The sequence below is a fragment of the Diabrotica virgifera genome, chromosome 5 (assembly GCF_917563875.1).
Source record: "Diabrotica virgifera virgifera chromosome 5, PGI_DIABVI_V3a".
NCBI classification, from domain to species: Eukaryota; Metazoa; Arthropoda; class Insecta; order Coleoptera; family Chrysomelidae; genus Diabrotica; species Diabrotica virgifera.
Genome location: NC_065447.1, coordinates 49,504,756 through 49,532,105, shown reverse-complemented (window position 1 = coordinate 49,532,105; position 27,350 = coordinate 49,504,756). Strand labels below are relative to the sequence as shown.

The following is a 27,350-nucleotide window of genomic DNA, read 5'->3' as shown; positions in this document are numbered from 1 at the left end:
TTTTGTTAGCTGGAACAATGTCGGGAAGGAAAAAGTTCATGAATGCATCATTTATAAACCTAACCATTGTTACATGGTTAACTGTGTCAAGCTGTTTACAGCCAAAAATATGTCAAAATATGCCAAAATATGTTAAAAATATGCCAAAATATGTTAAAAATATGCCAAAATATGTCAAACGGTCGAAAATATGTTAAAAAACCGAAAATATTCTAAATATGTAAAATTAAATTAGTGTCAAACGCCTTTAATTATCATAATTCGTCCACATCCTGAAGCGTTTGATTGTATCTTTGATGGTTATCGATATGCAAAAAACATATAATCCGGTCTTTAGTTATGAGTATTTTAAAGATACGAAACTTGGTGTGAAGAAAGAGGACAAAAATAAAAAGGTGAGGTTTCGAAAATTATGATCCTATTGTTTATATATTTGCCGTAAATGCCGGTCAACTTTGACCGGTTGTATCTCAGGAACCACTCATCACAATTAAACGTTTTTTCTTTTAAAAGAAGCGTCCTGCCGATTTTTTTCCAATAGCGTTTTCATGATTTAATTTAATATTTCCCGAGATATTTTATTAGTTTATAAGCCAAAAAATTGTTTATAATTTTAAAATATTCCGAGGCCGCCTAAATAGTTCAATTTAAATTCTGTAAAGTATATTAGATAGATGCAGAATCTTTTTATACAAAAATCATAGATAATTCTTATATATCATAATTATTGTGGTTATTATAGCGACCGTAAATTTTTAATTAACAATTCAATTGTTGCTAAACTGTTTATTCAATTTCCATCGGCTTCTGGAATTGTAATCTATACGAAAAGAGCTGTTATATTACCAAGTTATTTAATTATTGATTAACAAACACTTATCTAAAATTGATTGAACAATTACTTATCTAAAATTTGAGTTGAAAATTAAAGATTTTGTTGGAAAAACCCGAATTTTCCAGGGAAAATTTTCGTCGAAGTAAATCGGAAAAAACACGTCTCTATGCAGAATTTAATAACGCTGAATTTTTATTTGGGTGTTTTTGGTGTAAAGTTAAAATCTTTGGAGTTATAGAGCAAAAATTGAAAAAAAAACGATTGTCGGGCGCCATTTTGTTTATAAAAAAAGTAGCACACTATCTGCGGACTTTGCATACCCATATTATTAATATAGGTATACAATCATAAGATTCGATTCCGGCAATAAAATTGCGGGTAAATAACTTTTTCTTGTATTTTGCTAATTAGCCCAGAGTATAGGTCCAGATAAGAATTTTTGCCAGGTTTTATTCTAAAATATATTTTTTTAAATGTTAATGAGGAAGGTTCCTTATGGGAAGACGAATATGTATTAACAACTAAAAAACAATGTTCTAAAATGGAATAAGTCCAAAATACTTACCAAGAACTGATATAATAAGGTTTGAACTTGAATTTAGGTACTTCGTAATTTCAAAAATAATATTTTTACTTACGTTTTTGTGTCTTGGAAATCGTCATCTTCCGTAATTTTTTCAGTTTTAAATTGTTTATAACTCAAAAACTATCAACTTAAAGATTATAAACACCTTTTTTTGTTTAGAATGATCCAAAAAATCTGAAATAATAATCTGCCCGGGTCGAAATATTTTTTTTTCATTTATAAAAAAAATAATTTTTTAATTATTAATTACAATCAAAACAAAATCAAATCGGGCACCCCTTGTTTTTTATAATTACTGTTTACATACTAAATTAAATTTTCAATAATTTTTATCCATTAAACAGAGCGGTGAAGCTCGACCTTATATCGTCTCTTAGACTATTGGAAAATAACCCACAGCAACAAGTACTTTGAGGTTTGAACTTTTTATTGCAGAAAAAGGTTTTTTTAGTCACAAGAAAAAAGGTATAAAATGGACATAAAAAACAGATAGGTAATTTAAAAGTATCTATATGTTTTAATTTAGTTTTAAGAAATATAAAAATAAAAACTGATACAAAAAAACAATACTAAGTTTTGAATAAAAACAATTAAATTTTGACACATTTGCTCTCCATTTTATAAACATAATAAAGCATACTTTCTTCTTTTTCAACAATATCGTAATCATCAAACACATTTGGAGGAAAAATCTTATTTTTAGATAATAAATATATAGTTTTAGTCTCTGAGTTATCTTTTATGGATGTCATCTTAACAGAACAAAAATCAGGTGTCATCTTTTTTTCAACAATATCGTTATCTGAGCTATTAATTTCCATACTGAAATTACAAACAGGTTTTTCTAATAAAATTTTAAATTCAGGTAATGCAACATTTTCAACTAAGTAAGCTTTGCAGACCTTCTCACAAAAATACCCAAATGTTTTTTCTGGAAAGAACGCTCCATCTTTTACCAAATAAATAAATTCTGATATAATATGAAGCCTGGATAAAAATTCTAATTTTGCTAATGAATTTTTGAGTGTTATTTTATCTTCTTTTAAAACATGTGTTATTCTGGTCTTTCTGTGAGTTTCTTCTACAGATAACTTGTCTTCAAGTTCTTTCCATTTTGACGAAATTACTTTGGAGAGTGATACACAGAAATTTTTTAGTATTGATTGATAATCATTTTTAAGTTTCTCCGCTACTATCTCGATTAAGAATTCCAAGGCCTGTCCACAGTCAATTGTTGGTACTGCTAGTTTTCCATCCAAAATACCATTTATTATGAATGCCATGTTCGATGTATTATCTAAAACAACCAAACATATTTTATGTTACATTTTAATCAATACAATACATAAACTTTACAAAAAATCTTACAGCCTAGGTCTAGGTCAACGTACAACTGTGTTCCAGGCTGAAGTTTTTGCTTTGGTGGCCTCTATTGATGAAATCATTGATGAAGACCCTATAGTACAGTCATTGAAGCTTTTTAGCTCAGAAATTTTTTACTATGAACCGATTTACATGAAATTAGGCTTATCCTACCCTTAACTTCAAAAGTGATATTGACCCCGAACTCCGTTTAAAGTGTCACTCGGGAAAAATTCAATAATTTCAGAGCTCTTGTGCAATTACTACTGATAATATTATACTGAAGAAAATTGTAGCAGGTAAAAAAATGAACAAATTGGTTGTTTAAAGAGTGTTCTAAGTGCAATATTAAGCGAGATATTGAAGATCAAAGCCGTTTTTGAAGTTATACTTCTTTACCGGCGATATGAGGGTGAATTTTTATATGTTAAAACCTATGATCCCGGCGCATGCGCATTATAACTTTGTTCTGATCGGATGTTCAAATGACATGTGAAAAATTATTCAAATATGGCGGCTGTGGCACAGCTGTAATTTGATTATTTATGGTTGTTGCGTTTTAAAATTTGTGTGAAAAGAAACAACAAACAAAAGTTAGTTAATAGTTATACTGCCTTTTTAAATAGTTTTCATATATGTTGTTCTGAAGTTATTTCCTTGTGGCATTTTTATAATTAAGTATTTTCTATGGGAAATAAGCCACAATTTTACTAAAAAATGAATTTATTAACGTTTCGATAGTATTTTGACAACGAAACCCGATTTGGGCTTCGAAACGTTAATAAATTCATTTTTTAGTAAAATTGTGGCTTATTTCCCATAGAAAATACTTAGTTTTCATATACCTATATTTTTGGACTATTTTGGACAAGGAAAACTCATTCAATTTGGTAAGTAGTTTTTATTATAATCATATTGTAATTATACATTTGGATTAGGTTGGAATACAGTAGAGCGTCGATTATCCGAACTAATTGGGGGACATAGGTGTTCGGAAAACCGATTTGTTGGGATAATCGAACTACAATATATTGATACATATTAATAGTCATACATATTTATCCACAAGTGAATAAAAGCCATATTTATATACCTACATATTTATTTATATCCTGATAATGACAACTAGCAACTAAACAAAAGAGTGCAGTCTTTGCAACAACATAATTATTTTTGGATACAATACTGAAGAAAATTGAAGATATTTTCTTCTTCTTCTTCAGGTGCCGTCCTCGTTCCGAAGTTTGGCTATCATCAAGGCTATGCGTATTTTTGATACCGTAGATCTAAATAATTGGCAGCTGCTGCACTTGTACCAATCTCTTAAATTCTTCAACCATGAATGTTTTCTTCTGCCAATGGATCTTTTACCTATTATTTTTCCCTGAATAATTAATTGTAGTAGCTGGTACTTTTGTCCCCTCATTATATGTCCCAAGTATTGCAGTTTGCGCTTTTTAATAGTAGATATTTTAAGCGTCAATTACTAACGCTTGCTCGGTATTCGAGTGCGGGACGCGGGAGTCGATAGTTCGAAAAAGCGGTCGTTCGGTTGATCGACGTTCGGATAATCGACGCTCTACTGTACATTTATTTTCTCAAGAATGGGGATTTTAGAGAGAAATCCCAAATTAGGTCCGATTTTTATTTTTAAATTATGATTTTTTGGCGTGGATTTATTTATCTAGTAGGTATGTAATGCTTTGATTTACATACTTAATTTGATTACCAACAAAAGTTCTACCAATCTTCATCTAATATATTGTTTTCTTACTGTTTTATTATATTTTAATATTTTCTTCCACAAAATTTAAGCTACATAATTTAATTATATTCAAAACAACTGTCAAACAGTAAAACGTTCAGTTACCCTATTTTTCCACATGACAAATAATGTGGAATTGGACGAGTGAGTCTAGGCTTCGATTACGAATCAAAGCGCCCCGAAATTCACGGGTTCGATTCCCGATGCAAGTTTTTATTTTTTTATGCATTTTATGATTGTAAGTATATTTGTTATATAATTTTTTTTTTCAGAAAATGCGTATTTAAAATTTTTGCCAACAATTATTATCGTTCAGAAATCATTTTTTCTTTGTGGCATTTTTCAATGTGTTTGTGTGCGTTTTAGGCCCGGTCTTTTCACCTCCGAATAAAATATTTATTAGGAACTTTATCCGGCAGATTACATGTAAATATGTCAAATAAACCTCCGAATAACTTTTATCCGGAGGTGAAAAGACCGGGCCTTATTCTTTTATTTTTTTAAATTTTTGGTATCGTCTTAAAAATCACATAATATGTAGTAGAAGTATAACTTCTTACGTGCGTACAAAGTACACACACATTCTTTTTTATTTTGTGTGCAATTTAATCGATGTATTTAATGCCATCTAGCGGGGAGCGAATAAATTTTATGCATGCTAATGAGAAAGGATTTTATAGTGCTTAAAATAAACTTTAAAATGAGCACTGTTAAAAGTTTTTGTACGTAAAATGAGTGAGCTGTAATGAAAAAAAGAGGAACATCTAATGCTTTTTTAAATCAATGGATTTCATAAGTGCCATTTCCACCAAACTTAAAATTAATCGTATTCCGTCTAGAATCAACTTTAATATAAAGAGTTTGATAGATTCTAGCAGTTTCGCTGCTTTGGAACACATCACGATTTTGTATCACGATTTTAAGAAAAAACAATTTTCGAATTTTTAAAAACCCACACCTTCTTTTTATAATATCTCAAAAATAATGAAAGATACTTAAAAACGTGTAATAATAAAAAAAAAGGCTTTTTTGACAAACATTTTGGTTTTTTTTTCCTTATCACACAAAAATTGACGAAGATATGATTGATTAAAGAGCGCGCGGTAGCGCAACCAGTCTCTCTCGAGCCCTTTGACCCTTCACCGTTTCAAAATAAAAAGTTTTTCACTACATCTTATTATGAAAATAGTTGTAGCTCTTTTAATTGCCTTCAAAATTGTTTTTTATAAGTTGTGATTGCTTCAAAATTGAAGTAGTTATGGCCCAAAAACTAATCGTATTTTTTTTTTACTTAGGGCCGGTTTTTCAGTGCTGGGTTAACCCAGATTTTTCGGTCACCGAAATTTTTATGGTTAATCAGTTTTTCAGTACTAGGTTATCGCTTAAACCCGTTTAAGTTGACCAAGATTTTAACCGATACTCGCTATCATAGGTGGTTTAACTCCGAATTTTCCGACAGACGTTTATATTTGCTGAAAGAAGAGGTTAGTTAAATTATGACATTTTGTGTTATCGCGGGAAATATTGTATTATGTATTATTATATTCTTGATTATATCTTCATCATCAGATGAAGAATCGGAACTTGAATGCATTAATCATTTTTGTAATGTTATGTTATTTGTTATTTATAAAATAGGTTATGAAATTCTATTTTGTTTATTTTTCTGTCAAAAATCTATAGAATTGCACATCTTGGTTTAAAGCACTCAAAAACGATATAAGGGTTAAAATATTGGTTAAAATTTAAACTAGGTTAGCTAACGAAAATTTTAACCGCTCACTGAAAAACCGGGCCTTAGTAAACTAAACATTTCAAAGTATGTGTATTGTTGGTGGTCTACTGTGCGTGCTCCATTTTTCCGTTACGAATTTTTTAAAGTATGTATACTATAATAATGTGACCATTTCCGTCTGCAAAGGAATAAGCACGTGTTTATAATATAATTAAATATTTTATTTAATTATATGACTCCTTCATGACTCCGACATTGAGTCATGAAGGATAATGTTTTTTTATGTAAAATAATGACTCTAATGTTTTGTAAAAGTAAATGATTTTTTATGGTTTTTTAATGTATTTTATGGTTCATTTATGGGTTTTCTATCTATTGCAATGCTCCTGTTGCAGATTTTTTTTATAATGTATTACTAATTTAGTCTAGTACACTTCCACGTAACTTGTAAGTTTATATTTTATTCAATGAATGGTGATTTCTTACTCTATAATTGAATTATTTTTAAATGTATAATCATACATATTCAATGTTTTAATTTAGGGGTAGTCTTAAGGGTTAAAGAACTTGAGCATATGATTTTCCAGCATAGCTTTTTCGAGAACGTGGAACGATATTTAAATCCTTTTCAGTTTATCAAAAGAAATTTTTTATACAATTTTTAATCGACGGGTTGATTTTAAGGGTTGAAAGGGGTTAACAATTAAATAATTAAGATAGAGAACGTAAAATATCATTTACTCTATATTTAAGTCTTCTTGTCAAACCAAATTAATTTTTTAAATTTTTTCTATTTATAGGTTGTTTTTAAGGATTGACAGGGCGTTAACAATATGATAATTAAGATAGAGAACGTAAACTATCATTTACTCTATATTTAAATCTTTTATGTCATACTAAATTACTTTTTTTGTATATTTTTTTGATTTAGGGGTTGTTTGCAAGGGTTGTGCGGTTTTCAAGGGGATGAAAATGAGTTTAACATGAGGTCATTGTGTTAGAAAACACTTCACAATGTCACTCTTTATTGTTAAACACGTTTTCTGGTGATAAAATGGCTCAATGTAAATTTTTCCATTAAGAGGTTGTTTTCACCCCTTAAAAATAAAAAAACGGAGTTCGGGTCAATATCACTTTTGAAGTTAAGGGTAAGATAAGCCTAATTCCAAAATCTCATGTAAATCGGTTCATAGTAAAAAATTTCGGAGGTAAAAACCTATTTTACGCTTCAATGACTGCACTACTAAAGCTAAGCGAATCGACATTTACACAGATAACCAATCGGCTATTCTGGGTGTAAAGAACCCACTCACCAAATCAAAACCGGTGAGAAACTGCAAAGATGTCTTACATGCAGATATCTATCTATCAGCGAGGTTCCTACAGCCTCTGCCGCTTCTCGCATTTCGACCGCCATCGTTTTCTGTCCATCCATTCGTCTTCTTTGATGGCTCTATCTTTCATGATGTGCCGTACATTTTCTTCCCAGGCAACTGAAGGTCTTCCCCTTCTTCTTCTTTGGTGTGGTATGTAATTTAAAGCTTTCTTTGGCCATCTATCTTCATTCATTCGTTTCACGTGACCATACCACACTAGTTGTCTAGTTTCAATTTTATCTACACTGGAATATACAGTATGTGTTCTCCTTCTAATATCTTCATTCCTGATGTGATCTTTTTTAGATATACCACACGCTCTCCTTAGATAATCCATTTCTACTACTTCTATTCTTTTCCTATCTTTTTTTGTCATCTGCCAAACTTCTGCCCCATAAGTCATAATAGGCTCTACCAAGGTACGATAGATTGTCAATTTCGTTTCTTGCCTTATATCTTTAGACCACAGTAGAGAGCTCAGAATGTTTACCGCTTTTTTGCCCTGCTGCGTTCTCTTTTCGATGTCTCTTTTGGTAGTGCCTTCTTTAGATATTATAGATCCGAGATATTTATATTCATTACATCTTTTCGTGGTTCTAATTTCTAACTCTGGATCTTCTTCATCATCCCCTATTTTAAGATACTCTGTCTTTGACATATTCATATTGAGGCCCCATTTTTCATATTCTTTCTTTAGTTTTCTAAACATGTAGTCCATGTCTTCCTCATCATTCGCTACGACTACCTGATCATCTGCAAAAAACAAAGTTGTTAGACATTTACCACTGCCTATGTCTATTCCCATTCCGGATACTTGTTTCCTCCACTGCTCTAGCGATGATTGAATATATATTTTAAATAAAGTCGGAGACAGACAACATCCCTGTTTAAGCCCCTTTGATATAGGGAATGATTCAGATATAAAGTTTCCTTCTTTAACGACACTTCTTGCATTTTTGTATATATTTGCGATAGCATCCACATACTCTCTACTGAGACCTACCTTCGTCAATGTTTGAAACAGTTTTTTCAAAGGTACCGTATCGTATGCCTTCTCCAAATCTACAAACAATAGGTGGGTAGATAGATTCCTTGCCTTCCGTTTTTCTATTACCTGCTGTAGAACGAATATATTATCAGTGCACGATCTTCCTGCACGAAATCCACTTTGTTCTTCCATGTCTTCGTATTCTGATTCTATTCTTTTCTTTATTATTCGACCGTACAACCTCCCTACTGAGCTGGTAACAGTTATTCCTCTATAATTAGAGCATATAAATGTCTTTAATATGGGTGCCAGGTCATGAAGGGGTATACTGAAAACTATACTTTGTCACCGTTTAATTTGAGGGCCGAGGTGTGCGCTTCGAAGTTACTTTCGCCAAGAAATGTCCCTGGTGCGCTGCTGGAAGAGGGGGTGAGTTTAATTGGTAGGCGTTCGAGTTAACCTCAGCAACATTCAAACGTTACAGCTAGGACGAATCCAACAGTATCTGGGTCACCTTCCCAGATCTCTTTAGAAGATTCTCACCTCAGAAAAAAAAAGGTCTTGAAGGGGTGCATGAGAACGAACGAGCAGATATGTTAGCGAAACAAGGCTCGAGAGAATCTTTTAAAGGCCCAGAACCTTTCTGTTGCATCACTAAAGATGCTACAAATAACGAAGTATCGAAATGGCTGGTAAAAAATCATCAATAGAAATGAAGAGCCACAAGGGCAAATCCAGACTAAAAAATAATTAAGAATATTGATAAATAACTATCGAACAGTTTGATCAACCTCAATACATAAGATCAACAGTCACTGAACTGGTGACTGGACTTTGCCGTTTAAGAAATCACCTATACAAATTATGTAAGGAGAATGAACCATGGTGCAGAAAGTGCGAAATGGAAGAAGAGACTGCCATACACATACTATGCCATTGCAGTGTGCTAGGTGATGTAAGGCAGGAATTCACTAGTCAACTGAGGTGAACCAGAAAAGATCCTGAAAAACTACCAATAAGAAAACTGTTGACCTTCGTTGAGGCCACAGAACTTATTAGAGTTGCCAGAGACTAATGAGTATCTCCTGAGTTAATACTGTAGCAAAAGAATGAATCACCGGCCGCAAGTAGCAGCTCCAAACGGTTCCATCTCCAGAACATTCTGGCGGAAGCACGACATACGTGGAATGGGTGGAGAAAGACGTGCGGTATGTGGAAGGTCACACAATAGCTAGAGGTTGCGAAGTCTGGAATTATCGAGAACAAAGTTATTCGCTATTTAAGCGGACCTCGCTTTTATTTGAGTTAGTTTAAGCTACAGATTTGTAAAGAAAACTTGTATAAATAAATTAATAAAAGTGTATATAAATATGAACGCTCGTTTGAATATTACAATACGAAGAAGAAGATGTTCTACACTCACCGGCAGAGAAAACGGGCACCCCAAAAAATGGGTCATTTTTAATGTCTTGTATTTCCTAAACCTGATGTCCGATTTAAGTAATTTTTTTAATATGTTATAGCCTTATTCTTTATCAATATCGCTGTAATAATATTGTTGCTAGACAGGTACATTGTCATTGTATACAGGGTGTACGAATCAAACTGTGTTTTTTTCTCAAACTTTGGAACACCCTGTGGAATGTTCTAGCTTTTACAAAATACTGAAATTATAACCAAACTATAGCCTCAGGTTTTCTTAACATTCTGTTTTTGATTCATTCGCTTATGTTGGATAATAAAAAAGTTAAGCACTTTAACAACTACCCCTGTTTTTCGTCAATACAGGGTGTTTTTAAATAAGTACGGCAAACTTTAAGGGGTAATTCTGCATGATAAAATAATGACAGTTTGCTTTATAAACGTATGCCCGCAAATGCTTCGTTTCCGAGATAGGGGGTGTTAAAATTGTTCTTACAAACTGACGATTTATTTATTTCTCTAAAACGGTTTGTGATATGCAAATGAAATATGGTAGATTTTAAGAGGTAGTTATTGCGCATTTTTTGGCGTAAAATTAAGAATTTTATATTCACCATTGGCGTGCATACGGGTATAAATATTTTAGATATATCCCGTATGCACGCCAATGGTGAATATAAAATTCTCAATTGTATGCCAAAAAATGCTCAATAACTAGCTCTTAAAATCTACCAAATTTCATTTGCATATCGCAAACCGTTTTAGAGCAATAAATAAATCGTCAGTTTGTAAGAACAATTTCAACACCCCCTATCTCAGAAACGAAGTATTTGCGGGCAAGTTTATAAAGCAAACTGTCATTATTTTATCATGCAGAATTACCCCTTAAAGCTTGCCGTACTTATTGAAAAACACCCTGTATTGACGAAAAACAGGGGTAGTTATTAAAATGCCTAACTTTTTTATTATCCAACATAAGCGAATGAATAAAAAAACAAAATGTTAAGAAAATCTGTGGATACAGTTGGGTTTTAATTTTAGTATTTTATAAAAGCTAGAACATTCCACAGGGTGTTCCAAAGTTTGAGAAAAAAACACAGTTTGATTCGTACACCCTGTATACAATGACAATGTACCTGTCTAGCAACAATATTATTACAGCGATATTGATAAAGAATAAGGCTATAACATATTAAAAAAATTACTTAAATCGGACATCAGGTTTAGGAAATACAAGACATTAAAAATGACCCATTTTTTGGGGTGCCCGTTTTCTCTGCCGCTGAGTGTATTTTGGAAAAATAATTTTCAACAAAACATAATAAGCTTTATCAAAGAAATAACGAAATTTTGTTAAAATCTGAATACACCCATACCTCGCTATACAGCCGCTCTTTATACGGCATTTCGCTATAACGGCCCTCTCCAATTAAGGCACGTTTTCAATGTACAGCCTAAAATATTCTGCTCTAATGGCTAGCTAGAGAGAAAATTTTTGAAATTTGCAAGGAAACGGGACTTGCGACTGCGAAATCTACCATTCAAACTAGTTGCCATAAAAAGAAGACATTAAAACATATATTTGCAATCTGCTGCACCTTTAACCGCTTAACGTGCTTACCCGAGTTAACTCGGTTTTAAACTACGTTTCTATTTTCGCTTAACCGAGTTAACAACTCGTGTTTAAAATGTTTGTACGATATATAAGGCGCCTACGTGTTTTAACTCCTCTAGCGCTAAATAACGGTATCCCCACTTGCATGGTCGGCCATACCTATATATGGTTCTGGGCCTCGGCCTTTAAGCTATATATGGTTATCCAAAGTATACGAAATGTAATCTGCAACATCTTCACGTCTGCCCCCCCCCCTAAAAATTTTTATATGGCGCCCGTGCCCACTTGTTTTTTCGTTTCTAATTTTAAACTTTCTACGATCGACTGCCGACTGGGGTGGGATCATGATGAGTAGAATTCTATTTTGCTGACGTCACGTTCTGCCCTGACTGACGTACCTCTGTGTGTAACCCCTTGTTTTAGAGTGTATCACACTGTTAGCACTATTTAACATTATTACAGTAGGAAAAATGAAAGAATACCCATGAACGAACATATAAAACACGCTGTATTTTCCTGTCACCTTGTCACACAAAAGATTGCCCAGCGCAAGTACATGTAATAATTATTGTTACATGTACTTGCACTGGACAATTTTCTTTATGACACGGTGACAGGAAAATACATAGTGTTTTATATGTTCGTTCATGGGTATTCTTTCATTTTTCCGACTGTATACTTGAATAATTGCAATTTTCTTCTCTTACTGTAGTATTTTGTATGTAAAAAGTTACGACAGAGTTAACTCGGGTGAGCGCATGAGGGTATTTGATATTTTATATTTTTCTAAAAAAATATGCGTTTTTTACTTTAGATTATATCTAGTGACAATAGTCTTGTTCGTAGTTTATTTTACTGTAATAAAATAAATAGGTAATTTTTTGACGTATTTTTGCAAATAAATGTGTGCGTTAAGCGGTTAAATGTCTCGAGATTAGCAATCCAAAGAGGCTAAATTAATTATGTAGATCGCAATGCCTTATGGAAATTACTAGAGAAATACGGAATACCTCCCAAGTATATCAGAATTATAAAACTGTTCTACGAAGGGTCCACAGCACACATAGTCCACAGAGGGAAGTGATAACAGAACAAATAGATATTTGTACAGGAGTAAGGCAAGGCTGTGTGCTCTCTCCGACCTTATTCCTGATAGTAATTGACTGGATCTTATCTCAGGCTACTAGTAATAAGACTGGAATCAGATGGAATGTTCTTAACCAATTTGAGGACTTAGAATTTGCAGAAGATAAAATATATGCCTTTTTAACGCTTAAACGTCCAAGGGTGAATATATACGAATATATATGCATAAATACGGTGAGGCTAAAACAAATGAAAATGGGGAACATTTAATCGAATTCTGCGAACAGCACTCTCTGAAAATTCTAAACGGATTCTACCAACATAAAAACATACATAAGTATACCTGGGTCCAACCAACGAGAAAAACCAAGTCAATTATAGATTATGTTATCACTAAACAAGAAACACACATACAAGTTGAAGACGTAAGAGTATTAAGAGGACCGGAGTGTGGAACTGACCAATATATGGTAAGATCAAAATGTTTTCTACAGTATCGACAGCGACTACTACATCAAAATGACAACCAACCAGCTCGAATCAAAATCACTCGAGACGGATCTACCTAAATACAATATTGATGCACTGCAAAACGACTCAACATCATTTTTATATAAGCTGCGGCTTAGCCAAAAATTGTCGAACCTGATCTACTCCTCAGCCCAGAATACCTATAACGAGATATTAAATAAAATCAATGAAGCAGCTTATGAGGCGCTCGGCACAATCCAAATGAACAAAAAGAATACTCCATTGTGGTGGACGCATGACATTGCTAATGCAGTACATAACAAGAAACAAGCGTATCAAAAATGGCTGCAAACAAATGACCCAGATGATAGACGAACGTATGCAAGATCAAACAAAGAAGTAAAAAATCTAGCAACGAAAGCAAAACATATTTCATGGGAAAGTAAATGCGAAGGACTCAAAAAATATATAGGGTCAACAAGATCAAGAGAAGCATGGAAAACGATAAAAGATCTGAGAACAAACAGAAAAGAAACTAGTAGAATAGATTTAATAGAAGAAAGATCTTGGATCGAACATTACTAGCAATTTTTGACTGAAACAAGAGCGCAATTCACGAACATCAGTACAACAACATATGAAGTAGAATACGATGAAGACGATGGAATAACAGTACAGGACGTCGAGAATGCAATACGAACTCTAAAAAATCGAAAGTCATGCGGACCACAAGGAATACCGAACGAATTACTAAAACACAGCCCACAAGTATTACGAGAAATACTTGCGTATGTTTTCACCTTATTCTATAAAGGTCATAATTTACCACCTGAGTGGACAAAAGCACATATTAACAACATATACATAAAAGGAGATAGAAAAAATTGTTCAAACTACAGGGGGCTTAGTGTCATAAACTCACTCTCAAGACTCTATGGAAAAATAATAAAAAATAAAATTGAAAAAGAGATGACAGATGTAGAAGAACAAAATGGCTTTCGTGCAGGCAGATCCTGTATGGACAGCATATTTTCTATAAAGCAGGTTATTGAGAAAAGATTAGCCCACAACCTTTCCACCCATATAGTTTTTATTGATCTGACAAAAGCATACGATAGTGTACCACTTTCAATGCTCTGGATAGCAATGGAAAAACAAGGAATAAGCAAAAAAATATACAAGCAGTACAACAGCTTTAGAAAAATATGATGGTAAACATTAAAACTGGAAACAAATTAACAAGAGAAATTCCTATTAGTAAGGGCCTAAAGCAAGGCTGCTGCACAGCACCTACACTCTTTAAAATATATTTAAATGAGGCACTCTCACTGTGGAGAAGAAAGTGCTGCAATATGGGCATCCCAATCAATGACGATAGATTGTACACAATACACTTTGCTGACGACCAAGCCATTCTAGCTGAAGACGAGAGTGATATAGACTATATGCTCAGAAAACTGGAAGAGGAGTACACTAAGTGGGGCCTTACAATTAATATACAAAAAACCGAGTACTTAGTTGTAGGAGAAACACCAGAACGCCTACAGATTGAAATGGGAACTATAAACCCAACAGAGGTCTTCAAATACTTAGAAGTCCAAATAACTTCAAAAGCAGGGAGTAACGACGAAATACATTCCAGGATCGGCCAAGCAAGATCAGCCACCAGACAGCTACACGGACTATTGTGGAGTAATAAAATAACAAAAGAAAATAAAAGAAGAATGTATAAAACAATAATAGAAAGTATTGGGTTGTACGGCGCTGAACTCTGGGAAATCAACCAAAGAAACAAGTCAAAAATTAAGGCGATGGAAATGAACTATTGAAGACGATGTTACCGACTCACTAGACTTGATAGGGTGAGAAACGAAGATATTAGGAGACAAATGGAAATTGATCTAGATATAATAGATACAATCGAAGCCAAAAGACTTAACTGGTATGGACACCTACAGAGAATGCCTGAAAATAGATGGCCGAAAAAAATAAAAAAATAGACTCTACCCACTAGAAGAAAACGAGGTAGACCAAGACGATCCTGGAGAGAAGATGTCGAAGAAGCAATGACCGCCAGAGACCTAAAAACTGAAGATTGCTTCGACAGAAAACGCTGGAAATTAGGATGCGAGAAGCGGCGACAGCTGTAGAAGACTCGCTTATTATATATTATAACGTCCAAGGGTAGGTAAAAAATGTCCTCCTAATGCACATTCCCTTGTAACATATTTATTAGGTGTTCCAAAATTTTTCAAAAATTATTTATTGTTAAATAGTAGTCCCTTTATCGAATGTTAATTTGGCTCTACCGATATTTTTGAAAATAAAAGTAATATTTTGAGTTAAACATGGGTAGGTACAAAAGTCCACCCTTGGTAAAACTTGTTACTAAAGGTTTTTATATAATTTCTCGTTGGCAGGAACATAATCCACATAATTATCAGCCACACTAATGAAGAGACTGAAAGCAAGAATGTGGAGAAAATCGACAAATCTGAATTACTGTCTTTACTGGTATTTTAATTTTGATGTACATCATAATTTCGTTTAAGGTTTATACATCTATTTATTTATTTATTAAATGGTAAAACCTTTTTTTTACAATTATACATATAATGTGTTTCGCCCTCTTCATATAATATTGAATATTGAATCTATACATATTGAATCTATTGGGACCGTGCAAGTTCGGCAAAGCGACCTCTATTTCTACGCTCTGTACTTTTATTCGCACTTTTAATTATATTGGCCAATTATATTAGTCCTGGTTGCTGGATAATTGTCAAGACCATAGTCCAAAAAAATAATAAGAAGAAAAAAATAAGATGCAGGTTATGTTTAGCAAACGTAAACAATTGTATGTAGTAAATAAAATCCGTTACTAAAATGCAGTATTGCAAGCAAAATACAATTAATTAAATTTACCTTTATATAATAATTGCATATCATATCAATATTGTGGAGCAATATATAATTTTTCTAAGTCAATGACAGAAGGTATGAAATATACGTCAATTTGACAATTTCAATTGACAATATGAATTATTTAAGATAGTTGCAATATTTCTCCGCGACTCGCGCACAGTCGTTTCTCGTTTCCCTTTCCAAGTACTTGCACACCGCGAATACATATAATATTGAAATAGAACATACAAAAATAGTTAAATTAGATCATATAGAAATATTTCGTATTTACAAATGTCAAAAGTAATAAAAATTACACAAATAGAAGTAAAAATAAAATAAAATATTTAACCTACTTAAATAAATGTAACCTACTTAAAACCATGTAACAAGTATATATTGATTCATAAACAATAAGAGAAAAAAAAACACTAAGAACAGTCAAATTAGTAGATTGTTCACCTTACGAAATTTCGCTAAAGAAACCCCTGTTACATCTAGATTATAACAATTACCTAATCTCATGAGCCGTGGCAATGGAACATGGTATCCATAGTTGGTTATATGACTATTAGTGGCAAACAAAACATTGTTCCTTGTAACTTTTAAAGACACACGAAATCTAAACAAAGATAACAGTTCTTCTGAACCAACAATTCCGGATATAACTTTAAACAAAGAAATTAAGTCTGCTGGCAATCTACGGTTTGCCAGAGATGTAAGTTTCAGAAGATTTTGTAATTCTGTTTAAAGAAAGTTTAAATGCAATATACCTAAAGAATTTATGCTGAACTGATTCCAGTCATTTAACTGAATCGTAATAGTGTGGGTTCCATATAACAGACCCATATTCTAAAATGGATCTGACATAGACTGTAAAAACTACTTTAGATGCATAAGCTGATAAGGACTGAGTATTACGAATTATGAATCCCAACATTCTCATTCCTGGCACAATGGTGTTAAAAGTTAAATCAGAATTGAAAAGAATCCCTTTATTTCCTTTATTTCAGTAACACGAATTAAAGACAGATCATTGTTCACATAATAGTAGTCGTAATTTAATTAAGTTTGCTTTCTTGAAAAACTTATGCAATGACATTTATTGGGATTCAATGGGAGAAGGTGAAGAGATGACCAATTGCTCAATGCATCAAAGTCGTTCTGAAGATTAAAACAGCTGTTTATGCCTTGAACTGTTATAATATCATATATTTTCAAATCATCAGCAAATAATAAAAAAGAGCAGTAATTAAAAATGGAATTAACATCATTAATGAACAAATTAAAAAGAATCGGGGCTAGATGAGTACATGAGGAACACCAGAAGAAACCTGTATATTATTTGAAAAATAATTCTTTATTTTGACTTTTTGTGTTCTACCAACAAGAAAGCTACGCAACCAAGATATTAGGTAAGACTGAAATCCATAGGCATCCAACTTGTATAATAATAGCTCATGATTAACCCGGTCAAAAGCTTTTGAAAAATCTGAATATATATCATCAACTTGTTGACCATTGTCGACTGAAGTAATTAGATGATTGTGGTAAATAATGAGATTTGAAATTGTCAATTTTCCACTTATGAAGCCATGTTGCTGATCAATGAATAAATTTTTGCAACGCCAAGATAATTTTTGAGCAATTAATTTATCAAGCAATTTCGGAACTGCTGACTGGATCGAAACTGGTCTGTAATTTCTTACATCTTGTTTCGAACCACTTTTTTGTGAATTGGTATACCATAACTGTCTTTCCAGAAGTTAGGACATTGTTGAGTTTCAAGAGAACAAATAAATAATATTTGCAATGCCATCAGGACCAGAGCTCAATTTATCTTTTAGAGAACAAATTCCAGTAAAAATCTCTTCAATGTTAAACGATATGAATGGAATGTCAACAAAAGAGTTGGGTGCAAAAGAGAAGTTATTCAAATTAACATTATCGTTAGAGTAGTTGTTTGCAAAGTACTTTGCAAACAATGTGGTGACAGATTTACCACCGAAACCTTCTTCGTTGTCAAAAGACATAAAATCTGGTATATCAATATTTTTGTTCACTGAATTAAAGTAAGTATATCGTTCATATTAATATTTTAGAAAATGCTGTGTTTACTAAGCATAATATTCTTAAGTTTAATCCATTTCTAACATTTGTAACAATTCTCAATAAATATATTAGCTATTTTCAAGGTGAACATTTTTTTACCCACCCCCTTGGGCATACATATAACCTGCATAATGTTGGGCGTTTAAGGGTTAACAGAAACAAGACAACACATGTAAAAGCAAAACTGAAAAAGTAGCAAAGGCAGGGAAGAAGGTCAGACAGTTAACATAAATGTCATAATATCTAAGATAATGAAAATAAATACACCAAGAGAAATGGGAATATCACAGGGAGGCATAGAATTAAAATCGGTAGAGAAATTTAACTACTTGGGCAGTATTTTGAACAACAAAGGAGGGACGGAGGAGGATGTAAAACAGAGAATAGGAATAGCTCAAAACTCATTCAATATGCTAAGGAAAATGTGGTCTTCATGTCAGATGACAAGTAAAACCAAGATAAGATTATTCAACAGCAATGTGAAGACTGTGCTACTATACAGATCAGAAACTTGGAAAGTGTTAAGAAAATGTATTGGACACATGCGAATGTTCATAAATAAATACCTAAGGAAGATTCTTAACATTTACTGGCCAAACCGAATATCAAACCAAGAGTTATGGACAAGAACTAAGCAGGAACCTATATCTAAGCCAATATGCAAAAGGAAATGGAGTTGAATGGGGCACACACTAAGGAGACCTGATAAAGACATAGCGAGGCAAGCCCTAGAATACACACCACATGGAAAGAGAAAACCAGGTAGACCTATAGAAACGTGGACAAGAAGTGTAGAGAAAGAAATTAATGCTATTAGGAAAACCAGGGCAGAAATAAAGATTCGTGCAAAGGTTAGGACAGAATGGAGACACAGTTGACACCCTATGCTCCTCTTGGAATGATGAGGAATAAGTAATTATGTTACACATATAACAAATTTGAATTGAACATTGAATTTGTATTAGAATCTTTGATTACTTATATGACTTATCACCTTACGGCCAAGTTTTGTGGAATATGTAGGCCATAATGCGAAGTATCTGTGTAATAATATCAAGTGACCATTGCTTATGTGGTGTTAATATCTAATTATTAATCAACCACAAAGGTACTTTAGTTTTAAACATACCTGGTGGAAGTCTGACATTTGACGTTGATTCAGCAAGTTCCTCAAAAAAGAAGTGAAAAGCCTCCCTGAGAAATCTCAAATCTTGACAATTCTTCAAAATACTCCACAGCTTATCTATGATATTGGGTAATCTCATATTGTTTAATCCGAACTCTGATTTTAGTTCCCTTTTTACTAGGCTCGTATTCACAATATCATTTAAGTTATTATAAACATCTTCACTTGACAAAGGATTATTACATATTTCTGCTTCAGGATTTTTTTTATTGACAGAGCTTGTAAGTTTAATATAATTATTTAATAATATTAAATCATCCCACAGAAAAAATAATGAAGAGTTTCTGTGCCCAGTGATAACTTGTACGTTTATTTTCATCACATCAGGTAAAGTGCAGGGATTATCGAAAGCACATTTTTTGTTAACACTTGTCTCTATACATACACTACCAGAATCTTCACAACTATAAATGTCCTTAACGTTTTGTAAAAATGATCCAAAAATAAAATATTTAAATGTAACTATATAATCTATTTTACACTTTCGGCTTCTGGTTAGCAGTAGATGACTTTTTTCCATTGCACTGAGAGCCACTTTTTCATCTGATTTAGAGAAACATCCAAGTATGTTTACCGTGCAAGTGAATATTTCATTCCTACGTTCCTGCATGCCCAAGATAACAGTCTTTAAAGGGTTACAACCATCACATATTACAAAAACCGGAAGGTTTCCTCCATTTCTTGTTTGTCTACTGTTTAAATAATTTCTTGCTTCTTGTATGGTCATAGGGATTTGTTTTGCCTCTAACTCTGTCCAAGTCTGAACTATTCGGACATCTACGTTTAGTGACTCGTTTCCAGACAAAGTTACTTTTAAAGGACTCCCTGTTACATCTAATTTAATTTCACTATCAATTTCTTCCTTGCAAATGGATGATACTGGTTCTGTAAAATCATTTTCATTATTCAATGATTTCTTTTTGCAAACTAACTGAACCTTATCTAAATCAGTATCTGAAAGCAGATCTTTTAGATATGATGGAAGATCTTTTAAAATATAATCACAAATCATTTTAAATTCCACTTTATCTAACTGTTTTTTGTTGTGTTAAAATTCAAATTATAACAGAAAACAGAAAAGATTCAAAATAGACAGCCTGTTGAGCCTGTAGACAGGCAGCTTGGCCACCATCAACATCTTAAAAAAATAATGACAATGACATGTGACATGTTGGTCCATGGCCTTCTTCAGCTCCAGGCTCCAGTCCAGAATACTCATAAAATTGTACTTTTTGTCTTTTTGTAATCATGCGTGACAAGCTTGGGCCACAGAATTCGCTCTGAAAGCAGCTTTACATCAAGGCTATGCAAGTCCGTCTTGCATGGCATATCTCTTGCCTAGCTTGACCTTTTTACATCAGTTAACAAACCTGCTCATGGTGGCGGTTTTTTGAAATTTTATCAGGACGCTTTGTGTATGTTTAAATAAGACATTTAAAAAAATGCCGTGTCCCGCTAGTGATATTATGTATTAATATAAACAGAAAATAAAAACGCACTTAATCTGATATAAACTCTTCTATTTCCAATATTGATTATCAGTTTGATTTTGTATACATAACCTCACTATCGCAGTTTATGGCAATAAATATTTATTAACGAAAAAGGAAATATTTTTGTTGCACTATAAATTAGAGCACAAATTAATAACTAATGCATTCTCACAATTGTATTCGGTTATTATCACTACAAAATAAAATATTCAAGTTTAACAAAATAATCCCATAAAGGCCGCGTCCCACCATCAAATAATTTGATCAATTTGAGCAAACTGAAAGTGACAGTTAGTGACGTCACATCCTGAGTGTTTATTGTGGATAATAAAAATGGATAATGATAATAAAAATGGATAATAAAGTGGATAATGAAAAAATTTAATTTTAAATAAAGTACAAACAAGTTAAGGCCCCGTCTCACCATCAAATAATTGACAGTTAATTTGATCAAACTTGACAGTTAGTGACACAAAGTGACAGTTAGTATGTATAGTTTGTGTCACTAGTCAAGTTTGACTGTCAAGTTTGATCAAATTAACTGTCAATTATTTGATGGTGAGACGGGGCCTTTAGACAACTCAATACAAAAAATTTGATCAAACTAGACTGATAGTGAGAGCACAGATTTTTAGAATTTCAAAAAACTGCAATTGTGACGTCACTTTGACGTACTTCCGGAGTTTGCTAGAACTGTTTGATCAAATTATTTGATGGTGAGACGCGGCCTTTTGACTAAATGTTAAAACGTCCCACGGTTATTAGACTTTATTACGGTTGTCTTGTCCGACGGTGGTGGGGAGACTTATATTTTTGACTTTACGTCACAAGAGTTTACAATCCCATATTTTTAAATGATTTTCGATCATTGAATGTGTGTTATTGTGTATATATGTGTATTATTTGTGTTATTATGAAATAATAAGACAAATACCCACATAACAATGATGTTCGCATCATGTTCAAAGCATATACTACCAACATTCGTCGGAGTATATTCTTTTTAGTATATGCGTAGTACAAGCGTAGCATGTACCATAAAAAATATTCTAAATTTCATGTTCTTTGCATATACTTTAAGGAATATCCTCGTACCGAATATACTGAGTACATTCGTGTAAGTAGTATCTCGGAATATTCAAAAAAGTTTATTCTTAGAATATACCTTTATCGAATATTACATAAAAGTATATACTTGACACATACTTATAAGTACTTTTAAAATATCTTAAAAGGAATATGTGTATGGATAGGAAGAATAATGTTAGCCTATAATATAGGCTAACAGATTATCAACTTCGTTATGAATAATTAATAAAATTTAAAAATATATGTATGTAGGCAGTACTATTGAACTACCGAATTCATTATTTAAAATTGTTTTAATTGTATGGTAAAAACGTTTAAAAATTAATTGTATTAACGAAAAAGGAGAAATTCTGGTTTCGCTTTCATCATTGAAATGCATTTACTATTTTGGTTTAATAAGTTTATCATGAGTATTCTTAGAATTTTATTTTTACATGGAATTGACATTCAGATAAGCTGAGCCAAAACCCACAAACAAAGAGGAAACGACCGCTTCATACCTGCATAAGGGGTTGGGAACAAAGGCAAAATACAAAATATGAAAAACATTTGGCATTTGTATTTGTATCTACACTCAACACTATCACTGTATGCGGGTTGTGTATTTTGGTCTGTGCTGTGTTATGAGGAAGACCGAGTATTTCTACAAGGAATAGGAACATGCATAATTAACCTATTTATTTTGTTTGCGGTCAACTTACAAATAAAAAATTCATTTTGGTACTTCAATATTACTTAAATAGTAAGTATGTATATAGGTACATATAAACAACATATAAATTTTAGTTATTTACATACATATTTTACATAATATATATTTGGGTACTACATATAGGTATATTCAGCATTTTTATTTTTATATGCAAATAAACTAAATATAATATATACGTAAATATATATACCTACTTACCTATATAATATTTATATAACTAACAAAAATTTATATATTTCATATTTACTTTTTAAGTAATATTGTAGAATGTACAAACTACATTCTCATATATAATATGTAAATTTAGTAGAAAGTAGAACCTAGGATGAGATTCGGTGATGCTGAAAACATACTTCTGAGCAATATATAGCACTTCCTTGGAATATTCTTCCCATATACTAAAAAGTGCATTCTTCCTATATACTAAAAAGATGTGCGGTAGTACATTCTAAGTATATAAATAGAAGGTTTACAGCACCTCCTTAGAATGTTCTAAAACGGATATTCTTGGTATATACTGAAAAGAAGTGCGGTAGTACATTCTAAGTATATACATAGAACGTTTAAGTACTGTAATGTAGTATATACTCAGCATCTGCTCTGCACATTCCCAATGGTAATTACGCATATTCTCAGCATATACTTTTTCTGAAAAGTATGTTCTATGAATATACTAAGAACATGAAATTGTTATGTGGGTAGTACACATTTTATCTTATACCGGGTGGTGAATCGTAAAAAGGGCCATAGGAAACTCAATGTAAAATTCTAAATTGTTGAATTCCTGCTTCCCTAATTACTTTACATCAAAAGTCATGAGAGAATACTTGTAGAGAATTAAAATCTGTATTAAAATCAAAAGTTAAAATTGTTCTACGATTTAAATGCATTTCAAAATTTTGAAAAATATGATACATTTGCCACAATAAGTATGCGTGTAAAAGTAAGGCCACACGTTACTATTTAACTGACAGTGCTCACACCATTGACTGAATAAAAAATCTTTATTATTAATCCTATCTCCGCAACTGAGGGTATCTTATTAACTGTATTGTTTTTAAACAATAGATGATAAAATAAAAATATTGACAGTTCAAAAATGTGAACATTATTGCATTGTGTGTGGCCTAAGTTTGGGCTGAAAACTAAAATGTATTACATTTTTACAAAATTTTGGAATATGTTTAATTACGTAGACCAATTTTAACAGTTATTTCCAATACAGATTTCAATCCTCTACAAATAGTTTCTAATGTCTTTTGATGTAAAATAATTATTAGGGAAGCTGGAATTCAACAGTTCAGAATTTTACATTGAGTTAATGCAAAATTTGGATGCATGTCAAAATTCTCAATGTGTTTTAATTGTATTCATTTTTTTCGAATCCTGAGAAAACTAATAAATATTTTTGAAAAATTTAAACACAGAATGAAAGAATACATTATTACCGAGCGCTGAAAGACCCTGAAAACTTCTATAATGTTTATTTTAATAAGTTACAGGGCTGAAAATAAAAGAGAAGTGTGATATTTAATTTCAAATATTTCATTCAATAGAATCTGCTTGTTTATTCTAAGGGGCTTTCCGCCCTCGGTAATAATGTAATCTTGCATCCTGCTTTTAAATTTTTCTAAAATACTTGGTTTTCTCAGGATTCGAAAAAAATCATATTACGATTCAAATGACAGTAAACTCTCGTGACGTAATCTCACCCTTAATTTTCATTGGTTAGTCGATTGAGGCAACCGTAGTAATGTCTAAGAACCGTGAAAACGTCCTGACAAAATCTGACAGCGTGTCACGTGACTGTAAGTAGAGGGGAGACGCACGGAGCCAATAGGAAACTTGGGTGGAGGGGTGCGAAAATGTTCGAAAAATTTTTCGGAAGTATTTTATTGGCTGTGAGTTTCGACGATAGCGCTCTCTTGCGGTTTAAAATTTTCTGATAATTTTTTTATGGCATAGACTTGAGTGTCAATTAGCCAGTCACATTTTTTATGTTTTCTATTAATACATAAAGAAGGCAATGCCGAGGTCCTTATAGAGTTCCATAGCAAACTCTTCCACAGCTCTCTACTCAGTTCAAAAGCTGCAGGTGACCGCTATGGACCAAGGTTCATAAATAGACAGGTTGCATGGTAACTTTCCACCAATCAGCGTCGAGAATCTAATGGCGGGAGTGACGTCACCCAGAATGCTGCATTCAAATTCATTCACTTCACTCATTGAAATGAACTCGGAAAGTAGGAATGTATTGAAAATGTGTATATTTAAAAAAAATACGTTTGGATTTTTAATAACTATTTATTTCATATATTCGTTAAAAAATGTGGTAGATACCTGTAGAGTTACAAAAATCATAGAATATAATTGCAATTAAATATATGCAGTAGAATAGCATTACTACTTAATTAAAGCAGAAGGAGATTCTTTCTTGTGTATATATGGGACTAAATCATTCAAATATCCTAGGTATATTAATAATGGGTTGAATACAATTTACTTTTTTAAATGATTTTGAGTAGGTATATAATAATTTTGAATTGGGGATACTGCATGTAGTACATTATTGTAAATTCCTCCTAACATGTAAACCATGGTGAAAAAGAGATTCAACTAAAGATTTATGTATCAAAATTAGTAGTTTTTCCCTTAAGTTTAACATAAGAGCATCTGATTACGTTAGGTACTGGATTATAATATCTAAAACTATTAAAACATTATGATTCCATTCAATAGGTACCTGTGAAATTTTACATTAACAGTAAATTATAAAAAAAATACAATTTCAGCGCAATAAAGGGAATTTTGCCCATTTTATATATTCATTTAGTTTATAATTGTTTATTCAAACGATCTTCAGATGGCTGCAATATTGGTTATAATTTTATATGAAACAATTACATATAATAGATCTATTATCTATAGACTTAATTAGATATATTGTTCAATAAGTCTAAGCAGATTGTAACCTACACAGATGATGTAAACTTGATGTGAAGAACCGCAAGAGACATTACAGAACTGTAATGTCTCTATACACGAATGTCCTTTACTATACAATACAGCAGAAAGAAAATCCAGTAAAGTAAGTAGGTACTTAATACAACCACATCAAAATGTATCTTAACACTTGTAAAAGAGTTTTCGGTTAAAGTTATTATACTAAAAACACTTAATAATATCTATAGATACATTATATCTTAAGATATAAACACAAATTAAAACACTAACGATATTTAATAACAAAATATAGCCTCCAAACCACGTATCCTATTATGTTTACAAACAATTCGTAAAATTGATCGTCTGGGTGACGTCACGATGACAATATTTCATTTGTCAATGTCAAAGTTACCATACAACCTATGGTATAGGGACCTTGGCTATGGACTATCCAAGTTGCTCACCACATTTTCCCATACATCTTCTTCTTCTTCTTTTTCCATATGTACATAAATGGACAGCCTAAGTCTGACGTCACAAATGTCACAAAATTGGGAGGAGCTTATATTGGCTCCAAACAATTTTGATTGTAAGGTTAAATGGTCATAAGACATTTTTCATTTATGTGCTTTGTGTGGCAAAATAAGACTTCATTTACGTATTTTGTTAAAGAAACGTGTTAATTAAGAGATTTTTATTCGTTTTTGCTCAGGTGGTTTTTATTCCTTAGTGATTGAAAATAAACATAACCTCAACACTGTTTACGTTCTAATCATTGCAATAAATTAACTCACCTGAGCCAAAACGAATAAAAATCTCTTAATTGGCACGTTTCTTTAACTAAATACCTAAATGAAAAGTCTTATTTTGTCACACAAACTACGTAAACAATAAATTAAAAATTCCTTATGAGTGTTTAACATTACAAACAAAATTGTTTGGAGCCAAATATAAGCTCCTCCCAATTTTGTGACGTCAAGACTTAGGAAGTCCATTGGCTCCGTGCGTCTCCCCTCTACTTACAGTCACGTGACACGATGTCAGATTTGTCAGGAAGTTTTAACATTGAGTCTTATGGGATTATTTTGTTAAACTTGAATATTTTATTTTGTAGTGATAATAACCGAATACAATTGTTAGAATTCATTAGTTATTAATTTATAATGTAATTTATAGTGCAACAAAATATTTTCTTTTTCGTTAATAAATATTTATTGACATAAACTGCGATAGTGAGGTTATGTATACAAAATCAAACTGATAATCAATATTGGAAAGTGAAGAATTTATATCACATTAAGTGCGTTTTTATTTTCTGTTTATATTAATACATAATATCACTAGCGTGACACGGCATTTTTTTTAAATGTCTCATTTAAACATACATAAAGCGTCCTAATAAAATTTCAAAAAACCGCCACCATGAGCAGGTCGGTCGATTTTGCTTTGACACTTTGTTAACGCTCGGGGCGTATTCGCTCTAACCCAAAGATTTGAACTTTACACCAAAAACACCCAAATAAAAATTCACCGCAATTAAATTCTGCATAGAGATGTATTTTCCTGATTCACTTTGACGAAAACTTTCCCCGTAAAAAGCGGGTTTTTCCAACAAAATCTTTAATTTTCAACTAAAATTTTAGATAAGTAATTGTTAATCAATAATT

The 27,350-nt window shown here is 32.2% G+C and overlaps 1 protein-coding gene across 1 annotated transcript; it reads right to left on the bottom strand.

Moving 5' to 3' along the window:
- Positions 1-1,915: 1,915 nt before the first annotated feature.
- On the bottom strand, positions 1,916-20,584 carry LOC114341473 (uncharacterized). The gene is made up of 2 exons (XM_050652483.1): positions 19,387-20,584; positions 1,916-2,718 (listed from the first exon to the last, which is right to left on the bottom strand). The coding sequence occupies exons 1-2, from the start codon at positions 20,453-20,455 to the stop codon at positions 2,012-2,014; spliced, it is 1,776 nt and encodes a 591-aa protein (XP_050508440.1). The 5' UTR covers positions 20,456-20,584; the 3' UTR covers positions 1,916-2,011.
- Between the last annotated feature and the right edge of the window lie 6,766 nt (positions 20,585-27,350).